Consider the following 18,865-nt stretch of genomic DNA (forward strand, 5'->3'; position numbering starts at 1 on the left):
TGGACAGTGCAAGTTCCTTCAAGAAAGTCAAAGCACACTACATATGTCACAGAGTAGAGGCCTTATGATGTAGCAATGATGCCCAGCACACTACTCTCCCTCAATTAACAACACGCAGATTAAGATCACTGTGAACTTAACACAAGTCTTTGTGCCACCCGGGAATAGACATTTGTTCCATGAGATGTTTCTACTTCTGAAATGCTATGGCCTTTGGCATTTAAGTTTGAGCATCTCCAGATGTCTATGATGCACATCATATTCTAGTCCTTGCAGTTGACCCGATGTGATGTCCCTTTTTTTCTAATGCATCAGTGGTGTGCTCATGGGCAAAGCCAAAGAATTGACCTGGGCTGTAATTGTTTAGGCTTTCATAGTTTGCTCTCTCGATTGGATGCAGCATTGGTCTCCTCTTGCAAAAGGCCCTAAAGGCCTGGGACTAAATTAGGAAAGTTGGTGTGAAAGTCACTTGGCAATTGCATTTTCTATCGATTACCTCCCTCCACCAATTACTAGTGCAGCTTTGGAAGGTCATTTAACCTGTGGATAGCCAGTTACCCACACTTCACTGTGGGCCTCTGGGTCTATATCTAAAAAATTTAATAATTCCCTGGCAGTGAAAGGCAGAAGTTTGTCCACATACATATTTTCTCACCTCAAAATCATTGCCATCACTATTTTCCCAGATGGAGACATGCCAGGCTGGTGTAAGCCTAGGAAACTGGTCCCAGCCGCCCAACTCACCACTCACAGGCTTGATCTTTCCCTCCCATTCATTTCCCTATTCAGTTCAACAAGCATCTACTGAAGACCTGTTATGTATTAGGTGCTGATCTTTAGAAAGTGCTTTATAGATTTTTTTTTTTTTGCAGTTATTTTTTCGTTTGTTTGTTTTTGTTTTTCCTTTTTTGGCTGGGTGTAGGTTTGAACCCACCACCTCCAGTATATGGGGCCGGCACCCTACTCCTTGAGCCACAGGCGCCTCCTTACTTTATAGCTTTTTGATCCATCTTCTCTTTCACTTACTTTCTCTGAAAAACCAGGCCAACAACAGTGTAGGAAATATATATTTAATTGTTTTCTTGAATGGTTAGAACTCTAAAATCGAGTTTTCTGTAATACAGTCATGATGGCTTCAAAATGCCAGGAAGGCAGCAGTCGACACATGAACAGCATGGGAAGGGTTGGGAAGGGGGCTGGAAATGAAGCATTCTTTCCCATTACAATTTCATTCCTCAAGGTCTCGTTTCAAAGGGTCATTGTCCCTGCTTTCTGAAGGGATCTCTGAAATCTCTGTGCATTGGAAGGAAGGAACATGTTTGGTGCCTTAATTTGAATTTTGGCCAGGCAGGGTCTGGAGATGTTGAGTGAGAGAACTTCAGATGGAACTCAGGTAACTCTCTTACAGAACCTGGTTTGTAGGGGAGGGTGAAGGGAAAGAAACTTAGAAGCTCAACAAGCTGAATATAATCTCATCAGGAATTTCCCTCAGGCCTTGTCAATTCTATTCTCTGAAAGATGTTATCCTGGTTGCCCTACAGAATTCTGGCTCTGTGCGCTAAGGCGCAGCCAGAGACAGAATCCCTGCTTGCCTAAATCTGTTTGCTCTCCTCTTCTTTTCAAGTACCTTTTCTACTCTATGTCAGGGTTTCTTAACCTTGGCATAGATGACATCTGGGGCTGGGCAATTCTTTGGGAGACATCCTGTACACTGTAGGATGTTGAACCACCTCCCTGGGCTCCATCCACTAGATGCCAGTAGCACCTATCCCCTGTCCAATTTGCAACAACTAAAATCATCTCCAGACACTGCCAAAAGTCTCCTGGGAGATGGGGGAAGCAGAATCACCCCAGCTGAGTCCCACTGTTCTAGATGATGTTGAAGCTGAGGTCAGAGCTGTCCACGTAGGATAGAAAGCAGAAGCCTCAGACCTTGTGATGACATAAGGCCACTTAGTCAAGGTGAGAGGTCGTTCTCTGTACCATCCATGGATGAACATCATCTGAGAAATAAAATGGCTTTTGTTGTTTTAAAAGGAAAGGCTCAAATTATTTATAAAATCAGTGTTACCAATTATTTTATGATACAATTATGATCATTTTGTACATGTTTGGCATTTTTCAAGTGGGAGGATATAAGCCAAAGCTTATGATGTTTTGGAAACATCATAATGCAAAGTGAACCATTTGACCCACCACTGAAATGCAGCCAGCCTGAGTTGTGACGTGGCAGCCGAATCAGCTTCTCACACCATATACTACAGTAGTTTAATTCGTGGAATAGAAGATGTGGCCATATTGTGACTGAAACTTTCCAAGAACTTCATCAGAGCAACATTACAGAACGTATAATTAGGGATTCAGACACCACAGACATGCGGTGCCCCATCCTCTCGCTCTCCAAGAGATAACAGGCCAGGGCAGGCCCCTGAGACCTCCACGTGCATTTTACTTAACAGTCTTAACACACTTCTCTAGTTCAGATGAATAATTTTCATAACTTTTAATGTCCTTAAAGATAGATACATCTTTCATCCTGGAGTCTTTGATGGTTGCTTTTAGCTTCTTTTTGTTCTTTGTTCTTGTTTGTACACTCCAGACTTCCAGAGATGAATTCATTTTCCCACAGAAATATAGGTCATAGCTGGTGGTGAAAAAGTTCTGTAGATTCCTGGGATTCTGAAAATAACAGCAATAAGATACCATTAAGTCCATTCGGCAAACAAGTACTGAGCACTGAGAGTCTCCCAGCCACTGTGGGGGTGCATGTCTTATTTAGAAACGGGCTTATTTTTCTGTATTTCAATGTTGGTTTATTGAGGCCACTGGGTCTTGTGGGTTGCTGGGGGGAAGAGAGATGGCTTGAATCTCTCCACAAGGGTATCATCCAGGGACAGTCTCAGGGGTAAGACAGGTCCTCGGAGCAAACAGGAACTGAGAGAGGAATTCTGGGCAGGCTCCTGAGTAGAGGCGGAAAGACAGTTTCTGCCTCAGTTCCCAACTGAGAGCACATTTGATTTAAAATGCCCTGATTCATTATAATACATGTTGCAAATAATGATCTAATTTTTTAGTTAAAAAAAAAATCTACTTGACTCAAGGTTATTCCTCTGGGGTTCTAGGGAGAAAGAGGCGGAGTTGCAGCTCAGGGGTAATAAACGTGTAAGACCCATGCACTGCGTGTGAGCACCATCCATCACACACCAGTCACAGCTTTTAAAGAAAAGGCTGCAGGTTATTACTCTTAGGGAATCCAGGGTGACGATGAATCAGCTGTACTGTCTGGGTCATATCATCTAGATGCAGGTTGGTAAAAGCTCAATTACATTGTTGTGGGGAATCAAGGAAAGAAGAAAATGTTCCTTCTTCTCTGAGTAAGATCCCCGAGTGACAGTTTCCTTAGGGAAATCTCTCTCTACTGACAATCGCAGAGGACTGGGAATCATGGAAATGGGAGGGTTTCCTTACAGAGGCTACTTTGTGTACTGCACTCTAGTAAAGCTTGGGGAACAAGAAAAACAATGAAAAGAAGCAGAAAAGTAGATCTATGTCTGCCCCTAAGGACTTAACGATCTAGACAATGAATATACGCGCCTTAGAGGGTATTAAGATATAAATCATGTGTGCCAAGAGGATGTAAAACAGAAAGACTTGCCAGGCACGGGGGCTCACGCCTGTCATCCTAGCACTGGGAGGTGGAGGTGGGATGATCACTTGAGTTCAGGAGTTCTAGACTAGCCTGAGCAGGAGTGAGACCTCCTCTCTACTAAAAACAGAAAAACTAGTCTGGCTTCAAGGCAGGCATCTATAGTTCTAGCTATCAGGAGGCTGAGGCAGGAGAATCACTTGAGCCTAGGAGTTTGAGGTTGCTGTCAGCTACTGATGCCATGGATGACAGAGTGAGACTCTGTCTGAAGAAAAAAAAATCTACTTTATAAGTCAGGAACAGTGGCTCTTGCCTGTGGATCCTAGCACTTTGGGAAGACTACTTGAGCCCAGGAGTTTGAGGTTGCTGTGAGCTATGATGATGTCATGGCACTCAAGCCTGGACAACAGAGTGAGACTGTTTCAAAAACAAAATAAAACAAAAAAAAAAAAAAAAAAGGAAGAAAAGAAAACCAGAAAAACACAAAGACCCCCAGGAAAGGGCGCTATAAGCTAAGAAGCATTTTCCTGAAATGGATGAAGGAAGTAGCGGCTATGAATTGCCACAGGGTGGAGGAGATTTCCAGGAAGGAGCAGGGCGGGAGGGAGGCTGGAGCGGAGGCTGCACGCTGAGAGAAGGGGGAAGCTCAGGGAGAGACACTGAGAAGGGAGGGACTTTAACTTGGCTGCAGTAGTGCCCAGAGCGACTCTCCAGGGCAAAGGAATGCTGTGATAAAAACACTGTTTGAAGGCTTTGATTCTGGCACCAAGTTTCCTGTCAGCTGAGACGGGGGAGAGGGAGGAGCAAACACAGGGTCTTAGAGCTGGTCTGGGTGCAAAATGATGGAGGCTGGCTTAGGGGCCACCTGAGAGACAACAGGGGGTGGTGAGGAACTGACCTAGGAGGGGAGGCAAAGCAGCTCTAAGGCTGCGAGCCTGCAGGCATGGTGCGGATGCCCTTGAGCAATGTGGGAGCGTTGACAGGAACTTTCCCAGCTCCAGCTCAGCTTGCTACACATTTCGTATGCAGAAGAAGATCCAGAAGGAAATGTCCTGACAGTGACTGGAGCCAGGACTGGAGCTACAGAGTCTCAGCAGGAGAGCTAATTGGTGAGTCATCTGCCAGCAATCCTGTCAACAGGGGCTTTGCTGGAAGGGTGGGAGAGAGAGGTCACTTATGTGAGTGATTCCGGGCATGTCGTTATGTTTTATAAATAACAGTGAAACCCAGGGTAAGTCATCAGGGCTATCCATCTCTTTCTCCTCAATAAGATGCTTTTCAGTTTGTTGATGACTCAGGAAATTAAAAGGCATTTGAGTTTATGCAAATATTTGAATTGTAAACAGCTGTTTCTCCTATAAGTTTGCCCGTGAGGTCTACACTATTCGGTAAGCTAACAAATGATTGCCTTTCACGATTCGAGTGGAAGTATTTCTTCTTGTGGCTGATACTGAGGGCTACTTGACTCTTGTTACGGGCTCAGGCACACACAGAACCAGTCTCCTGCGCCACTTGTGATTCTTCTCACCTGTTGGACCAATGACTTTGAATTCTTTTGTGTGGCCAAGGTCCATTATCTGAGCATCAGGCAGGGGGAGAGAGGCAGGAGTACCCAGCAGATGACAAGGAAAAAAGAGGCCCGTGGAGAAGCCCTTGAGTTCAGTAACTGTAGGTGACTCCGCCTTTTGATCTCAGAGTCTGTAGAGGGAGAGAAAAAAGTTCAGGATCCTATAGGTGAAGCTTCATGGCTGTTCTTATGACTGGTGAGTAAAGAAAATTACCCCCAAACAGAACAAGTTGTTCCTAACACAAGGAACTTTTTACCCCTTTCTCCACCTTTCTGTAATTGGCTTAAAAGAAGAGCTTTCCCTTTTGTGAAAGGCAGTCCCATTTGTGGTCCATTCCAGTAAGCACTCAGCCAAAAGAAAAACTAGACTAATAAAAAGATAATAGGCTAAACAGTCGGCCATGACCAGTCCTTGGATTCTGATGGATTTTTCCTCTAGGCAGTGATCTTTTCAGCATCTGTGTCCTTAGTTTACATCATACAGCTAGAAAGTGGCAAGGAAGTATTGTTCTCATTTTGGAGTAGAGAAAGGCAGAAGTGAAGAAATGAAATTACTCTTCTTCTGATTTATTTCCTCCCCAGACAATCCTCTCATTTAATTTCAGCTCTGTCACTTACTGGCTGTATGACTTTAGGTAAGTTACTAAATATGCTCTCATTTTTTCTCCTATAAAATACAGCCAAAATAATTGTAACCTACTTCCTATGGTTTTTATGAGGATTAAAATGAGTTAATACATATAGAGCAATTAGATCAGTACCTGGCTCATAGTATGCACTCAATAAATACAAGTCGGACAAATAACAATAATGGTAACTCTACTCAAGCATAATGCGCATTACTTTTGTGCTGATTATTTCTAAATCTGCTTCCTTAAAGCCTGCCTTGAGGTCCACATTTGGATGTCCAGCTGCTACTAGATACGCCCGTTAAAAACATTCAGTAAATATTTCTCAGTTACCCACACTGGGGTTCAATTAAAGGAGCCCAATAAATAACACCCACTTCCTTACCTTGGCTCTGAACCAATTACAGAGAAGGTAATTGGAAGACCCAGATATCACCTTCATTGCTGAAAAATCTGATAATAAGGAACAAGGCTTTATAGCTAGGTAAGTGGGCACAGCCTGGACTTCCCCAGGGACAGACAGAAGCAGACTGGGGCATTCCCCTTTAAGGACAGATTCCACCCTTGCTAGACTCCTGGCTTGGAGGAGCAGAGCAGAATGTGTAAGTACCTCCTGAGAGTCAGCCAAAGAGAAAGGGAAGGCGCTGAGCTACCCATGTCCACCTTCCCGTAGTGTGCTCTCTGTTCAGATACATCACTCCTCCCCTGGGGAAGAGTGAACGAAGGAGGGAGAGAAAGGCCAAGAAGGTCACATGGAAGGAGACACGTGGAGTACAGATGTAGCCTTCTTCCCCAAACCTATCACGTCTGGGCACTGTGCTAAGCAGTGGGTGTCTCCACTTGTGTGTACCATGGGCATTTTATTTTATTTATTTTTGAGGTTAAGGGTTTCACTATGTTGTAGCTGGTCCAGGCTGGTCTTGAACTCCCGGGCTTACGCAATCCTCCTGCCTTAGCTCCCAAGCAGCTGGGATTACAGGTGTGAGCCACCACAGTAAGCACCGTGGGCATTTTAAACTCAACGTTTCTAAAACCCTCACCTGCCCCTTCCTCTTTCATGTTGTGCCTGTGTTTTCATTGTGTTGTGGGAGCATTTCTCCTCTCCTAAGCATCCTGAGTAGAAATAGCAAACCCATGCTGACTTGTTCTTTCTCTTGACCTTCACATTTGCTTCTCTAAGGCATGTACAGTATTTTGTTCAAGTAACTTTCGATTCTTCTCCCTTTTCTTTTCCAATACCACTGCCTAGTTAATACCTTCAAAATTTCTCCCTTGGACTATTGGACTTTCTATTCTATCAAAACTATTTTTTTCCCTCCTTTAAAAGCCAGCTTGGACTCCGCCTTATCTCCTGGTCCACTGCAGTCATAATTAATGGCTCTTCCCCTTAGGTACCAAACCTACACTGAGACTAACTTCTGCTGTGATACTTCCCTGTTCATCTCAGTAGCTTATGGGGCTTAAAAAGTGCTCTGAACATATCTGGTACATAATAGATCATTGTTTCGTGAATGGCCTGAATTAGCAGAATAGTCAGAAAACACAAGATGTAAATCCCATGACCCCATTTAATCATTTAAAAACATGCATGGGACACCTACTTTGTGCATGGAAAGAAGAAATTCTGTGATCATTTAAAATTTTGAGCTAATTCAAGTTGTCTTTTGTCCTAATGTTGACACTCGGAACACTTGCTTTGAAGTATGCAATAAACACGGAGGGAAAACGGTTCTGCTCACTGAAGAAAGCATGTGCTGACTGTCTTTGTTTTGTGCAGTTATTCGCTCTGCTCTTAGAAGACAGTAGTTACACAGTTTGGAATTTTTTATTGACATCAAGCTGAGATGTCAACACCCATTGTTTTAAATGACCAATGCTTTGTTCTCTGCTTCTTTTCTGGGAAGACCCTTCAGACACTGCCTTGCTGGGCAGCTGGCCCAAGTCGAACCAAAGTCCTTCTCGGGAAGTAGAAGGAGACTGCTGGTTGGAGGCTCAGTCTGGTCACTCTCTCAAGTGAGAGAGATTTTTAAATATAGGAGCTCTTGGAAAGCACATTTTGCCACATATACTAAGATGAGAGAATAAAGGAGGAATGCGAGAAAAAGAAAACAACTGGAACTGAAGTTACTGGGTCCCCGTTCAAGCTGTTCCTCGGCTCAATTCTACTTTCTGTTTTTGGTTCCATGAAACGTCTCACTATCCTTTCAATAAATCACTCTTTTAAGTTATTTGAGTTAATTTTCTGTCATAGGAAACTAAGAACCCTAACCAGTGTAGTCGCCACTTCATTCCTCGAGACGGTGGAAGATCTCTCTCTCTCTCATATCTATATATACTTTTTGATTAGCTACTAAAAATTGTAGTTAAAAACAAAAAATGTACCCCCTTAGCCATTTTTTCTTTAACCATTTTAAAATGTAACAATTCAGTAGTGTTAAGTATACACACGTTGTTGTAAAACAGATCTCTGTGACTTTTTTATCCTGCAAATCTGAAACTCTATACCAATTAAGCAACAACCCTTCTCCCCTCCACCCCACTTGTGGTAACCACCATCTTATTTTCTGTTTTTGTGAATTTGACGACTTTAGGTGCTTCATGTAAGTAGAATCACACAGAATTTGTCTTTTTGTGAATGACTTATTTCACTTAGCATAGTGTCCTGTTGTGGTAGGTGATAGGATTTCCTTCTTTCTCAGGATAATACTCCGTTGTAAGTATTTACCACATTTTATTTATCCGGTCATCTACTGATGGACATTCTGGGCTGCTTCTAGCTCTTGTGAATAGGGGTGTGCAAATATCTCTTTTAGACCCTGCTTTGACTTCTTTTGGATATATCCCCAGAAGTGGGATTGCTAGATCATATGCTTATTCTAGCTTTAATTTTTCAAGGACCCTCTCATGCTGTTTTCTACGGCAGTTGTACCATTTCCCCAACAGTAGATGAGGGCCCTAATTTTTCCACATCCTGACCAACACTTATTTTCTTCTGCTTCTTTTTTAATAGTTGCCATCATAATGGGTATTAGATGACATCTCTTTGTGGTTTTGATTTGCATTTCTCTGGTGACTGGTAATGTTGAGCATCTTTTTCATGTGACTTCTTGCCATTTGCGTATCATCTTTGGGAAAATCTCTACTCAAATCCTTTGCCCATTCTTAAATTGGGTTATTTCATTTTCTTGCTGTTGAGTTAAAGTTGTATGAAATATTTATATATTCAGGATATTAATCCCTCATTAAATATATGATTTGCAAATATTTTCTCTCATTCTATAGGTTACTTTTATATTTATATATGTACATAATTTTATTATTATTATTATTATTTTGTTGTTGTTGTTGTTGCAGTTTTTGGCCGGAGCTGGGTTTGAACCTGCCACCTCTGGCATATGGGGCTGGCGCCCTACTCTGTTGAGCCATAGGCACCGCCCTAATTTTATTATTTTTTAAAATTGATATATCATATTTGTACATATTTGGGGGGTTTACATGTGTGTGTATACAATTTTAAATTTAAAAATCTGATAAAGAATAGGGTCCATTCAGTTAAATTCAGCAAACATTTATAGGGTACTTACAATATGTAAGATATTTTCTGCTCAGTTCTAAGCTTGATACAGACAGCAGACTCCTAACATACTCTTACACTATAGTTTGAATCCAATTTAGCACCAGGAGGGATGATTTTAAAAGTTGTCATTCAGTGTATGCATTTTCTTGATACTAGCTCTACCTAGGTTTTGTATTCACTAAAACACTGCAGGGAGGTAATAGTGCTGGGCCATGTCAGCCTGTTCTTAGCCAGGATGCTGGAAGGCCAGTTCAATATAGAGATTTCAGATTAATCCAGGGCCAAAATTATGGGGATCATGAATTAGTCTCATAAGGGAGAAATAAGCCTAAGTCACAGTCCAGACCTTTAGACTTTAGATTCAAAGCCTTCTCAAATTTGAGCAGGCTAGAACCAAACCAGTTTTAAGGGGCTTAGGTTATAGTACACTAGCTGATATATCAAAGGTGTCGAATAATTATCACTTCCCCACTACTACACCAAAGTAGTCCTGCTGAGTTAGACAGAGCCTCAGAATCCTAAACTCTGCTCTCCAGACAACCAATCAATGAGAAGGTACGTAAGATGAGGCTTAATATGCCATACATGTTGTTTTTGTTAGCTTTTCTCTTAAGTAATGCAATCCCTACTAGAATTATGATCAGGGTCATAGGAAAGAAGATTCTAGACATTTTTTGCCTGGTATATATTAAAGAAATTGGATTTTAATTTAGGCTTTATTCTCCCCCCCATGTAAGTTCATACAAAAAGTATGGAGGAACCCACCTGTCACTTTGATATCCCCTGTGGCTTTGGCAATGCCGTTTTCAATCATACAGGAATATGTGTTGTTGATTGTGACATTGTAGAGCACAGACACAACCTTCATGGTCACGTTCTCAGAGTTCAGCTCAAAGCTGGTGTTGGAGACTTCTGAGAAGTTGGCTCCCTGATCCACTTGGGACGCCCAGACCACAGTGGGCTGGGGGAACCACCGGGGAGCCTCACACCGCAAGCTCTCTGAACTGGCATTATAGTTCACATTCACCTCTGGCATGCTGAAGGCTGCAAGGTCAAAGGTCAAAAGAGGCAGGTGAGATGTGAGGGTCAGACAGATAAGACAAGATAGCCTTTGAAGTGCTAAGGCTCACAACCACAGTCATTTCCACTGCTGAAGTAGCTCAGTACTTTCCCAGGAGTCCATGTGTATAAGGTTCATTGTATTGTAGATGAAAATAAGCATTTGCTCACAGTATTGGCAAACATTGTAATCCTTTCATCAATATCATAAATCCCAAGGACCTAGGAATATAATAATATACCAAGTTCCAGGTATATTATTGTTACAACAGATCATTTCCTCCAAGTAAGAGGAGCTCCAGTGATCACAAAAATGCTATCCTTCATGGAAATTGGGTATTTTCCAGGGACCTATGAAGCCTTGAGAATTTTATGTATTTTTTTTTTTGCCTAGAGAATAAAGTTAGAGAGGGAAAGGAGAGGGAGAAGGAAAAAATAAACAGCATTGAGCCATCACCCACAAAAATTCCATACAGCCCAGGTGCAGTGGCTCAAGTCTATAATCCCAGCACTCTGGGAGGCCAAGGTGAGTGGATTGCCTGAGCTCAGGAGTTCAAGACCAGCTCAAGCAAGATCAAACCCCTCTCTCTACTAAAAATAGACAAACCAGCCAGGCGTAGTAGTGGGCTTCTGTAGTCCTGGCTACTCAGGAAGCTGAGACAAGAGGATTACTCAAGCCCGAGAGTTTGAGGTTGCTATGAGTTTTGACCTCAGGGTACTCTCTACTCAGGGTAATAGAGTGTGAAACTCTGTCTCAAAGAGAGAGAGAGAGAGAAAATAAAAAAAAAATTCCATACACAAGACTTGTCATAGTGGGGACTTGGGTGGAGACTGTCCAGCCCTGGTATCCTGTTTTCTTCTAAGATAATTCTCCTCACTGGGGAGGTAAATTGCATTTTGAAATTAAGACTAGCTTCAGCCTATATCTAGGTAGAGAGATGCTTATGGAAAAAATGTGAAGGCCATAATGGCAAAATACAATTTATTGACTTACTAATATTTAGCGTCTTCTTTTACCCAGGATGTGGCTGGTGCTGACTGAGTGGTGAAAGGCAAGCCCTGGCCTTGCTCTTAATGAGCCTGTCATCTAGCGGGGGAGACAAGACCCACCTGCCGGGAAGAAGCAGGGGACAAGCTCCTGGGAGAGGATGGGAGAAACTAAGTCTACCAGACAGCGAGTCACCATTGACTGAAGGTGGTGCCCTCTGTGCCAGTGCTGCTTTGATTCTCACAATAATCCTGTGGATATTATCACCTCCATTTAAAAAAATTAACTTGTAATCTTAGAATAATTTTAGATAAGCAGCAAAATTGCAAAGATAGTTTAGCGAGTTGTACCCAGTTTCCCTAATGTCAACTTCATAACCATGGTGCACTGGTCAAAACTGAGAAACTATCACTGGCACATTACTATCAACTGAACTCCAAACATCATTGGATTTTCTCCAGTTTTTCCATTAAGGCTCTTTCCCTGTTCCAGGATCCCATCCAGGATACAACAATGCCTCCTTAGGTTCCTCTCCTTCATGACATCTTCTCAACTTTTCTATGTTTTTTATGACCTTAGCAGTTTTGAGGAGTACCGGTCAGGCATTTTGCAGGATGCCCCTCTATTGGAATCAGCGTGATGTGTTTCTCATGACTAGACTGAGGCTACAGGTTTGGGAGAGGAAGACCACAGGAGGCAAAGCGCCTCCTCATCACACGGTATCCGAGGGTGCCGGCTATCAGAATGACTTGTCATAATGTGGTAACCTTGATCTCTTGGCTGAAGGAGTATGCCAGCTTTCTTTGGAAGCTGAACTTCATTAAGTCTAACACACCTGAATGGAAGGGGGAGGTATTAGCTCCACCTCCTGGAGAGGGAGATAGCTAAATAAGCTATTCAGAATTCATCTGTAAAGATTTGTTTAATGTCCTTAATTTATTCATGTAAGTACGGAGTCATGTGGGTTTTTTATGCTTTGAGCTTTACCTCCATACTATAGTATTTCTTCTGTTGCTTACATTGTTCTAGCTCTTCCATTCTATTGCCAGTGGAAGCTCTTTCGGTTGGTTCCAGCGTCCCTGGATATCACCTCATTAATGCTCATTTTAAGATGAAGAAACTAAGGCTCAGAAATAAAGCCTGGCTCGGCCACTGTACTTACACAGTTCTGATTCTAGATCTGTGCTTTGAGTATGGGTAATTACATATCCATGTTATGAGGTGTCCAAGAAAGGACGGTGCGGGTTAAGTCAGGCTGGGAGGGCTGGGTGCACTTTCTCCTGTCCTTTGAGGCTTTCTCAAATGCCATCTTCTCCATGGTGCTTTTCTGACCTTCCCTCCTGTGTACTTGGATGTGATCCCTCTCTTCCTCTGAATCTCTGAGTCGCTCTACTCAGATTTCTCTTAAAGCATTTGATACGATTTACCAATTATCCTTCCATTTACGTGCTTTATCCCTGAACCAACCCTCAACTCTGTGAGATCGACACTGGGCTCTGGGAGAGGAGGGACGCTCATCTTTATATTCCTCAGGGAATCTATCTGAGTCCTTGCACACAAATTCAGAAAATACACATTGGGTTGGCAAGGAAGGGTGTATGTCATTGGGGAGAAAAGAATTAATGAGTTTTTAGAACAATGTTGTTTTGGTTAGTTCTCTTCAAACTTCTAAAATGAGCGCACTGCTGTGAATCTCTAGAAGAACTGACTTGGGCCTGGGCCTGCTTAGCAGGGAGACATCCCAGGCCAGATTTTTGAGGTTTCTTTCAGTGGTGGTATTAGGAGCTACTGTAAAAGAAACTACAATTATTTTCATGAAAATACCTGGAAATTCAGAAGCAGCAATAGCCCGGAACAAATGATTTTAAGGCCTATGTTCTAGTCAGCTACTTTGGGAGTCAGTGTGGATCTTGGGCAAAAAATGGCAAGAATCTATGCTAGCAGAATTGGGAGGGCCTTTGATATTGGTCATTCTTGAGTACCATATTTCATCCTAACTTTTATAAAAGCCTCAGAAAGGTGATGAGGCTAACATCGTAACCTTTGAATTCACACATCTTTTGGTGCTTTCTTTCTTTCTCTCCAAAAGTCACTCACCTCCGGTTTTGTACTCGAGGTCAGCGTTCCCCTTGCCTTTGGAAGTGCTGATGTAACACTGGTAGGTGCCAGCGTCTGCGAGTTTCACATTTTTCAGCCTCAGAGAGGCATTGCCAACTATCACCTGATCAGCAAACACTGCTGTCCGGCCTCTGAACGTTTCATCCTGGTCTGACAGGTCATCTTTACCTTCTTTAAACTCATGGACCGAGCCCGAAACTCCTTCCTTCCGCCATTGTATCACAATACCAGAAAGCTTAATGTCAGGTTCAAAAGTGCAGCTCAGGATTCCATCCTCCCCAATGTTCCCCGCTGAGATGAGAGTAGTGACTGTGATGAAGTGTGTCCCTGCAATCCAGGAAGCAAGGATCAATCCAAGGGAAGCAATGGAACTTTTGAAAGTAACTAAACCTTTCATTACTAAAAGCCAAACAGACCCCCATGATAAATCAGAAATACAGAACAACAGGAGAGGCATGTAAAAAATAAGCAGATAGCAACCGAAAGAGCAGGAAGACAATAATTTTGGCATCTAGAGCTGATCTGCCCTACACAACAGCTTCTGCAAGACCAAGTAACCAGAGCCTTGGGAGGCCGCAAGAGAACACATTGGATTTGGGGTTTGAAGATGAGATTTCTAGTCTTAGCTTTGTCACTTAATAGCTGGGTGACCTTATAAGGACGTAACGATATTGTTTTACCTACCTAAAGGGGTTCTTGTGAGGATCAAATGAAATGGACATGAACTTGATTTTCAGACTACAATTACACATGTAAGGTATTGTTATTCTTAGTTAACCAGATGTGGCCGAGAAGTAGAACCTTACGATAACTAAGTGTGGCTAGTCTTTCTGAAGAAGACTGAATTACTAACAATTGCAATCAGTGTAACTGGCTTATTGTACCCTCAATGAATCCCCAACAATAAAAAAAAAAAAAAAAAAGAAGACTGAATTACTGTTCAGTGCTGTGACTTTTATCTCCATTTGAATGATGAAGAAAATAAGGCATGAGAAGATAAGTGACTCGGTCAAGGTTACAGTGTTAGCTGTAGCAAAATGAAGACTGGTACTTAATTTGCTTACTTTTGGTGTAAGATAAAAGCGATCTCTTTTTCTCTGAACATACTAGCAGCAGAAATATTAATTATTGGTGTTGGCTGTGTCAAACTGCTCTTTCCCCACTTGCCCAGCAGCGGCCCAGTCAGGAAAGGGGGGCTGTGCACTGGGGGCTGCTGACTGAAGATGCCTGAAAGGTTTCTGTGGTTTGCATGTGAAGCTAAGGAGAGGATGGCCTTGGAGCCCACGAGGAGGGTGGACTAGACACAAAGTTTAGGGGAGAGACGAAGACAGAGAGAGTCCTCTATTCCAGAGCAAGGCGGATCCTGAAGATGTTCCTGTTCTGACCTCTGCACATCCTATAAACAAACATCTTATACTAAATGATCTGCACAGGCCTCTCTTCCTCACAGCCTAAGAAGCCCAACATGATGGGGCCTGAGCACTTTCCAACCGGACTCTTCCTCTTCCTCGTTGGTATTTCTGCCTTTCATCTTCACCTCCATCCAATCCCCCTTTTACATGCATTCATCTTCCAGGCAGACCTTCTTAGAGTAGACTCGCAGCATGTCTGTTTTTCTAATCACTGATTGGCCATGGCCCTGAGGGCTGTGGAATGAGCTCCAGGTTTTCCAGCATGGTCTTCAAAGCCCCAGACTCCAGCGCACAGTGGACACTTCCCAGAGACCAGCTCGTGCTGCTTTCTCCACACACTCTTCACTACATCCACTCACAGTCCATCCTGTCTTATCTACAGCAAATGCTTTATTTTTTGCCTTCAATAACAAATACATAAAGCATATGTATGGGTTTTTCATCCAAATGTAAAAGAGAAACATTATGAAAACAGGGATATTTTTGGCACTTCTCTTCTTCCAGCCCATTAGGAGTTGGAATTGTTTAACAGTCACATCTCAAAGGGGGCTGTCAAGGACTGACCCTACCAATGCTTTGTTTTACATATTGTTTATGCAGGACGATAGAACACACAAAAACAAAGTATCAGTGGGGTCAGTCCCTGACCTTCCCGCCCTCTGGGAGGGATGCAACTGTTGACTCTGAGACCTTTATAAAGCAGATGAGGGTGGCCGGGTGTGGTGGCTCATGACTATAATCCCAGCACTCTGGGAGGCCAAGGCGGGTGGATTGCTTGAGCTCAGGAGTTCGAGACCAGCCTGAGCAAAAGTGAGACCCTGTTCCTACTAAAAATAGAAAAAACTAGCCAGACATAGTGGCACACACTTGTTGACCTAGCTACTCAGGAGGCTGAAGAAAGAGAATTGCTTAAACTTAGGAGTTTGACGTTTCTTTGAGCTGTGACGCCACAGCACTCTACCCAGAGCTACAGATGAGACTCTGTCTCAAAAAAAAAAAAAAAAAAAAAAATGAGAGTAATGAATAAATAACAGGACTGGAGAAGCAAAGCTAGATGAATTTGCAGTAGAAAGAACAGAGGGCTACTGATGGAATAAAAAAATATAACTAAAAAAAGAGAGTGGAAACAAAAACACGTGCATAGCCTGGGTTAGGAGGATGTTTAGGAGGCCTGAGAGCATGGGGGATGAGACCTTGGGAGCAACTGCCGTGCATGGCCATTCATGTGGCAGATTTGGGAGAAAAATTGTAAAAGGTGGTACTGCAAGAGGGAGGAATGCAACATACCTCCAGACCCTGCCTTGGCATTTTCTTGAACACTGCTTTAAAGATGCAGTTTGCTTTTCGATCATCTTCACTTGACAGATGGACAGCCAAGGCATCCCCAACTAGCAAATAATTTATTCACCATCACATCCCTGCATTGTAGGTGTGTGTTGCACCCACACCTCACAGTCCACACCTCTCCTTTATCAAATTCTACTTATACATGTGTATTTGGGTCTGTTTGGACAGCTGCCTTCCCATGAAACCTTTTAATCCATCAAGGCAAAATTTGTAGATTCCCTCTTTACCCTTCCTTAACATTTTCTTTTACCTTTCTTATAGCAGCTGTCTCCCTCTATCTGGTTTCTCATCTATCTCTGGCACCAACTTGTAAGCTTTTCAAGGGCAGAAGTTGTATTATTCATATCTGTAAGTTCCTGTTGTGCCTAGTGCTATGTTCCTACAGAGAAAAAGAATATTTAGTGACTGCATGAATAAATGAATGAATAAATGAAAATCAGTAGAAATCAAAGCACTGCTTGAGTGCTCATTATCTAAAATGATTGTAGGAGTAAGGGACATTTTGCAGGATTACCACATGTAAATTTTGGGGAAATGTGAGCCGATGGGGAAAAAAGAGTAATAAAAATACACAGAGATTCTCAGTAGAATCATGGACAAAATAAATGTAATGATGTTAGAGCAAGGGTAAATTTGATGGTTGTTGATAAATTGCCATTAACGTTGAATTGAAAAATTACTTTCCAGAAAAAATAAATGATTAGTGCAGTTTACAGAGAGACTGAAATGGTAATGACACAACTTATTAATTGTATTAGTGGATTAATTTTAATGTGTTGACCTTGAGCCCACAGGTAGGGTCAGTCAAAATATTTCCTGGAGATCTTAATGATTAAAGTAGGCAGCTGTGGGTGGTGCCTGTGGGTCAGTGAGTAGGGCACTGGCACCATACACCAAGGGTGGTGGGTTTGAACATGGCCCTGGCTAAACTGCAACAACAACAACAAAAAAAAATAGCAGGGCATTGTGGCGGGCGCCTGTACTCCCAGCTACTTGGGAGGCTGAGGCAAGAGAATCGCTTAAGCCCATGAGTTTGAGGTTGCTGTGAACTGTGATGTCATGACACTCTACTGAGGGTTACAAAGTGAGACTCTGTCTCAAAACAAACACAAAAACAAACAAACAAAAAAGAGCAAGACCTCATATCGACTAAAAATATAAACAAAAAAACAAAAAACAGTCAGACATGTGGTAGGTACCTACAGTCCCTGCTACTGGGGCGACTGAGACAAGAGGATCGCTAGAGCCCAGGAATTTGAGGTCGCTGTGAGCCTGTGAGCTATGATGCCATGGCACTCTACCCAGGTTGACAGAGTGAGACTCTGTTTCAAAATTAGAAAAAATAAATAAATTAAACAGGATGGGCCAGGCCAGATAAGGGATACAGCAAAGGATGGTGTATGAGAATATGTCCCAGGTATCAGGCTATCTGGGTTCAAGTCCAGCTCTGCCACTTATTAGGCTTATGACCTTGGACAAACTTTTTATTCTATAATTTTTTATCTGTAAAATGAGGATGCTTCCTCAGAGGGTCCCTAAAAGGATTTGAATAGATTGCACATCAGAGTCCCAGGAGGTAGGAAAGGCATGCTTTACTTCTAGTGACACATTGGAAGCCATGAGATGTACCTGTTTTATGAATGAGGATGAAGAGGCTCCCTGAGTTAGATCCTTACCCAGTGCCCTCTATCTATCTAGCAAGCAGCAGGGCCCGGATCAAACTTGACTTGTCTGGCCTTAGGCCTGTGCTCTCCCCACCACATTCTGCTATTCATTTGTTCATTCATACTGGGGCCCAGGTTGAGACATTGAGAGCTCCAACCCACCAAAATGATATCCCTACTTTACTTAAAAATAAAAACAATTAAAAACCATAATATAATTGTAAGATAGGCTAACAACTGTTTGATTATTTTTTCAGATGACTACAATTTTGAGGTGGGGAATATCAAATACTCTCCAAACAACTTGTGCAATGCTCCTGTTTGGGTGCCATAAGCACACACCTGGCTGTCTGATATCCAGCGTCTGAAGACGGGGCATTATTGAGAGGCAGTGTCCTGATAATTGGCTTCCTGCCCTGACCTCCCTAACTTCAAAGGAGACCTGTCCTGGTAGAACCAGGAAGTCGTGCAGCTCCTAGGAGGTACTACATGAATACATCCCTAACAGGGGATTTTTATTAATAGCATTGATGGTATCAACATGAATACCATCTTAATTCTCCATAGTACCCTACCTATTTTACCAGTGAGGAAGCTGCTTCTGGAAAGTTAACTTGCATCCCAAAGGACACACAGTTAGGGTTAGACCTGAGAGCAAAACGTCTCTGATACTTTTTTTTTTTTTTTTTGGCCGGGGCTGTGTTTGAACCTGCCACCTCTGGCATATGGGGCCGGTGCCCTACCCCCTTGAGCCACAGATGCTGCCCAAAACGTCTCTGATTCTTAAACTCTTCCACTACCCGAGCTGCTCACGGTACCCCTGTAAGAGTGACGGCACAGGAACTGGGCTAAGTGTGG

At 42.7% G+C, this 18,865-nt stretch overlaps 1 protein-coding gene across 1 annotated transcript in view; it reads right to left on the reverse strand.

The window, feature by feature from the left end:
• Positions 1-1,078: 1,078 nt before the first annotated feature.
• Positions 1,079-18,865, reverse strand: part of VTCN1 (V-set domain containing T cell activation inhibitor 1) — a 78,967-nt gene continuing 61,180 nt past the window's right edge. Inside the window, exons 3-6 of the mRNA XM_053592655.1 lie at positions 13,564-13,911; positions 10,185-10,463; positions 5,175-5,344; positions 1,079-2,679 (exon numbers count right to left, since the gene is read on the reverse strand). Of these exons, the coding sequence (XP_053448630.1) occupies positions 5,220-5,344; positions 10,185-10,463; positions 13,564-13,911 (752 nt within the window). The 3' untranslated portion in view covers positions 1,079-2,679; positions 5,175-5,219. The remainder of the gene's footprint in view (positions 2,680-5,174; positions 5,345-10,184; positions 10,464-13,563; positions 13,912-18,865) is intronic.

The sequence above is a fragment of the Nycticebus coucang genome, chromosome 5 (genome assembly GCF_027406575.1).
Source record: "Nycticebus coucang isolate mNycCou1 chromosome 5, mNycCou1.pri, whole genome shotgun sequence".
Classification (NCBI taxonomy): Eukaryota; Metazoa; Chordata; class Mammalia; order Primates; family Lorisidae; genus Nycticebus; species Nycticebus coucang.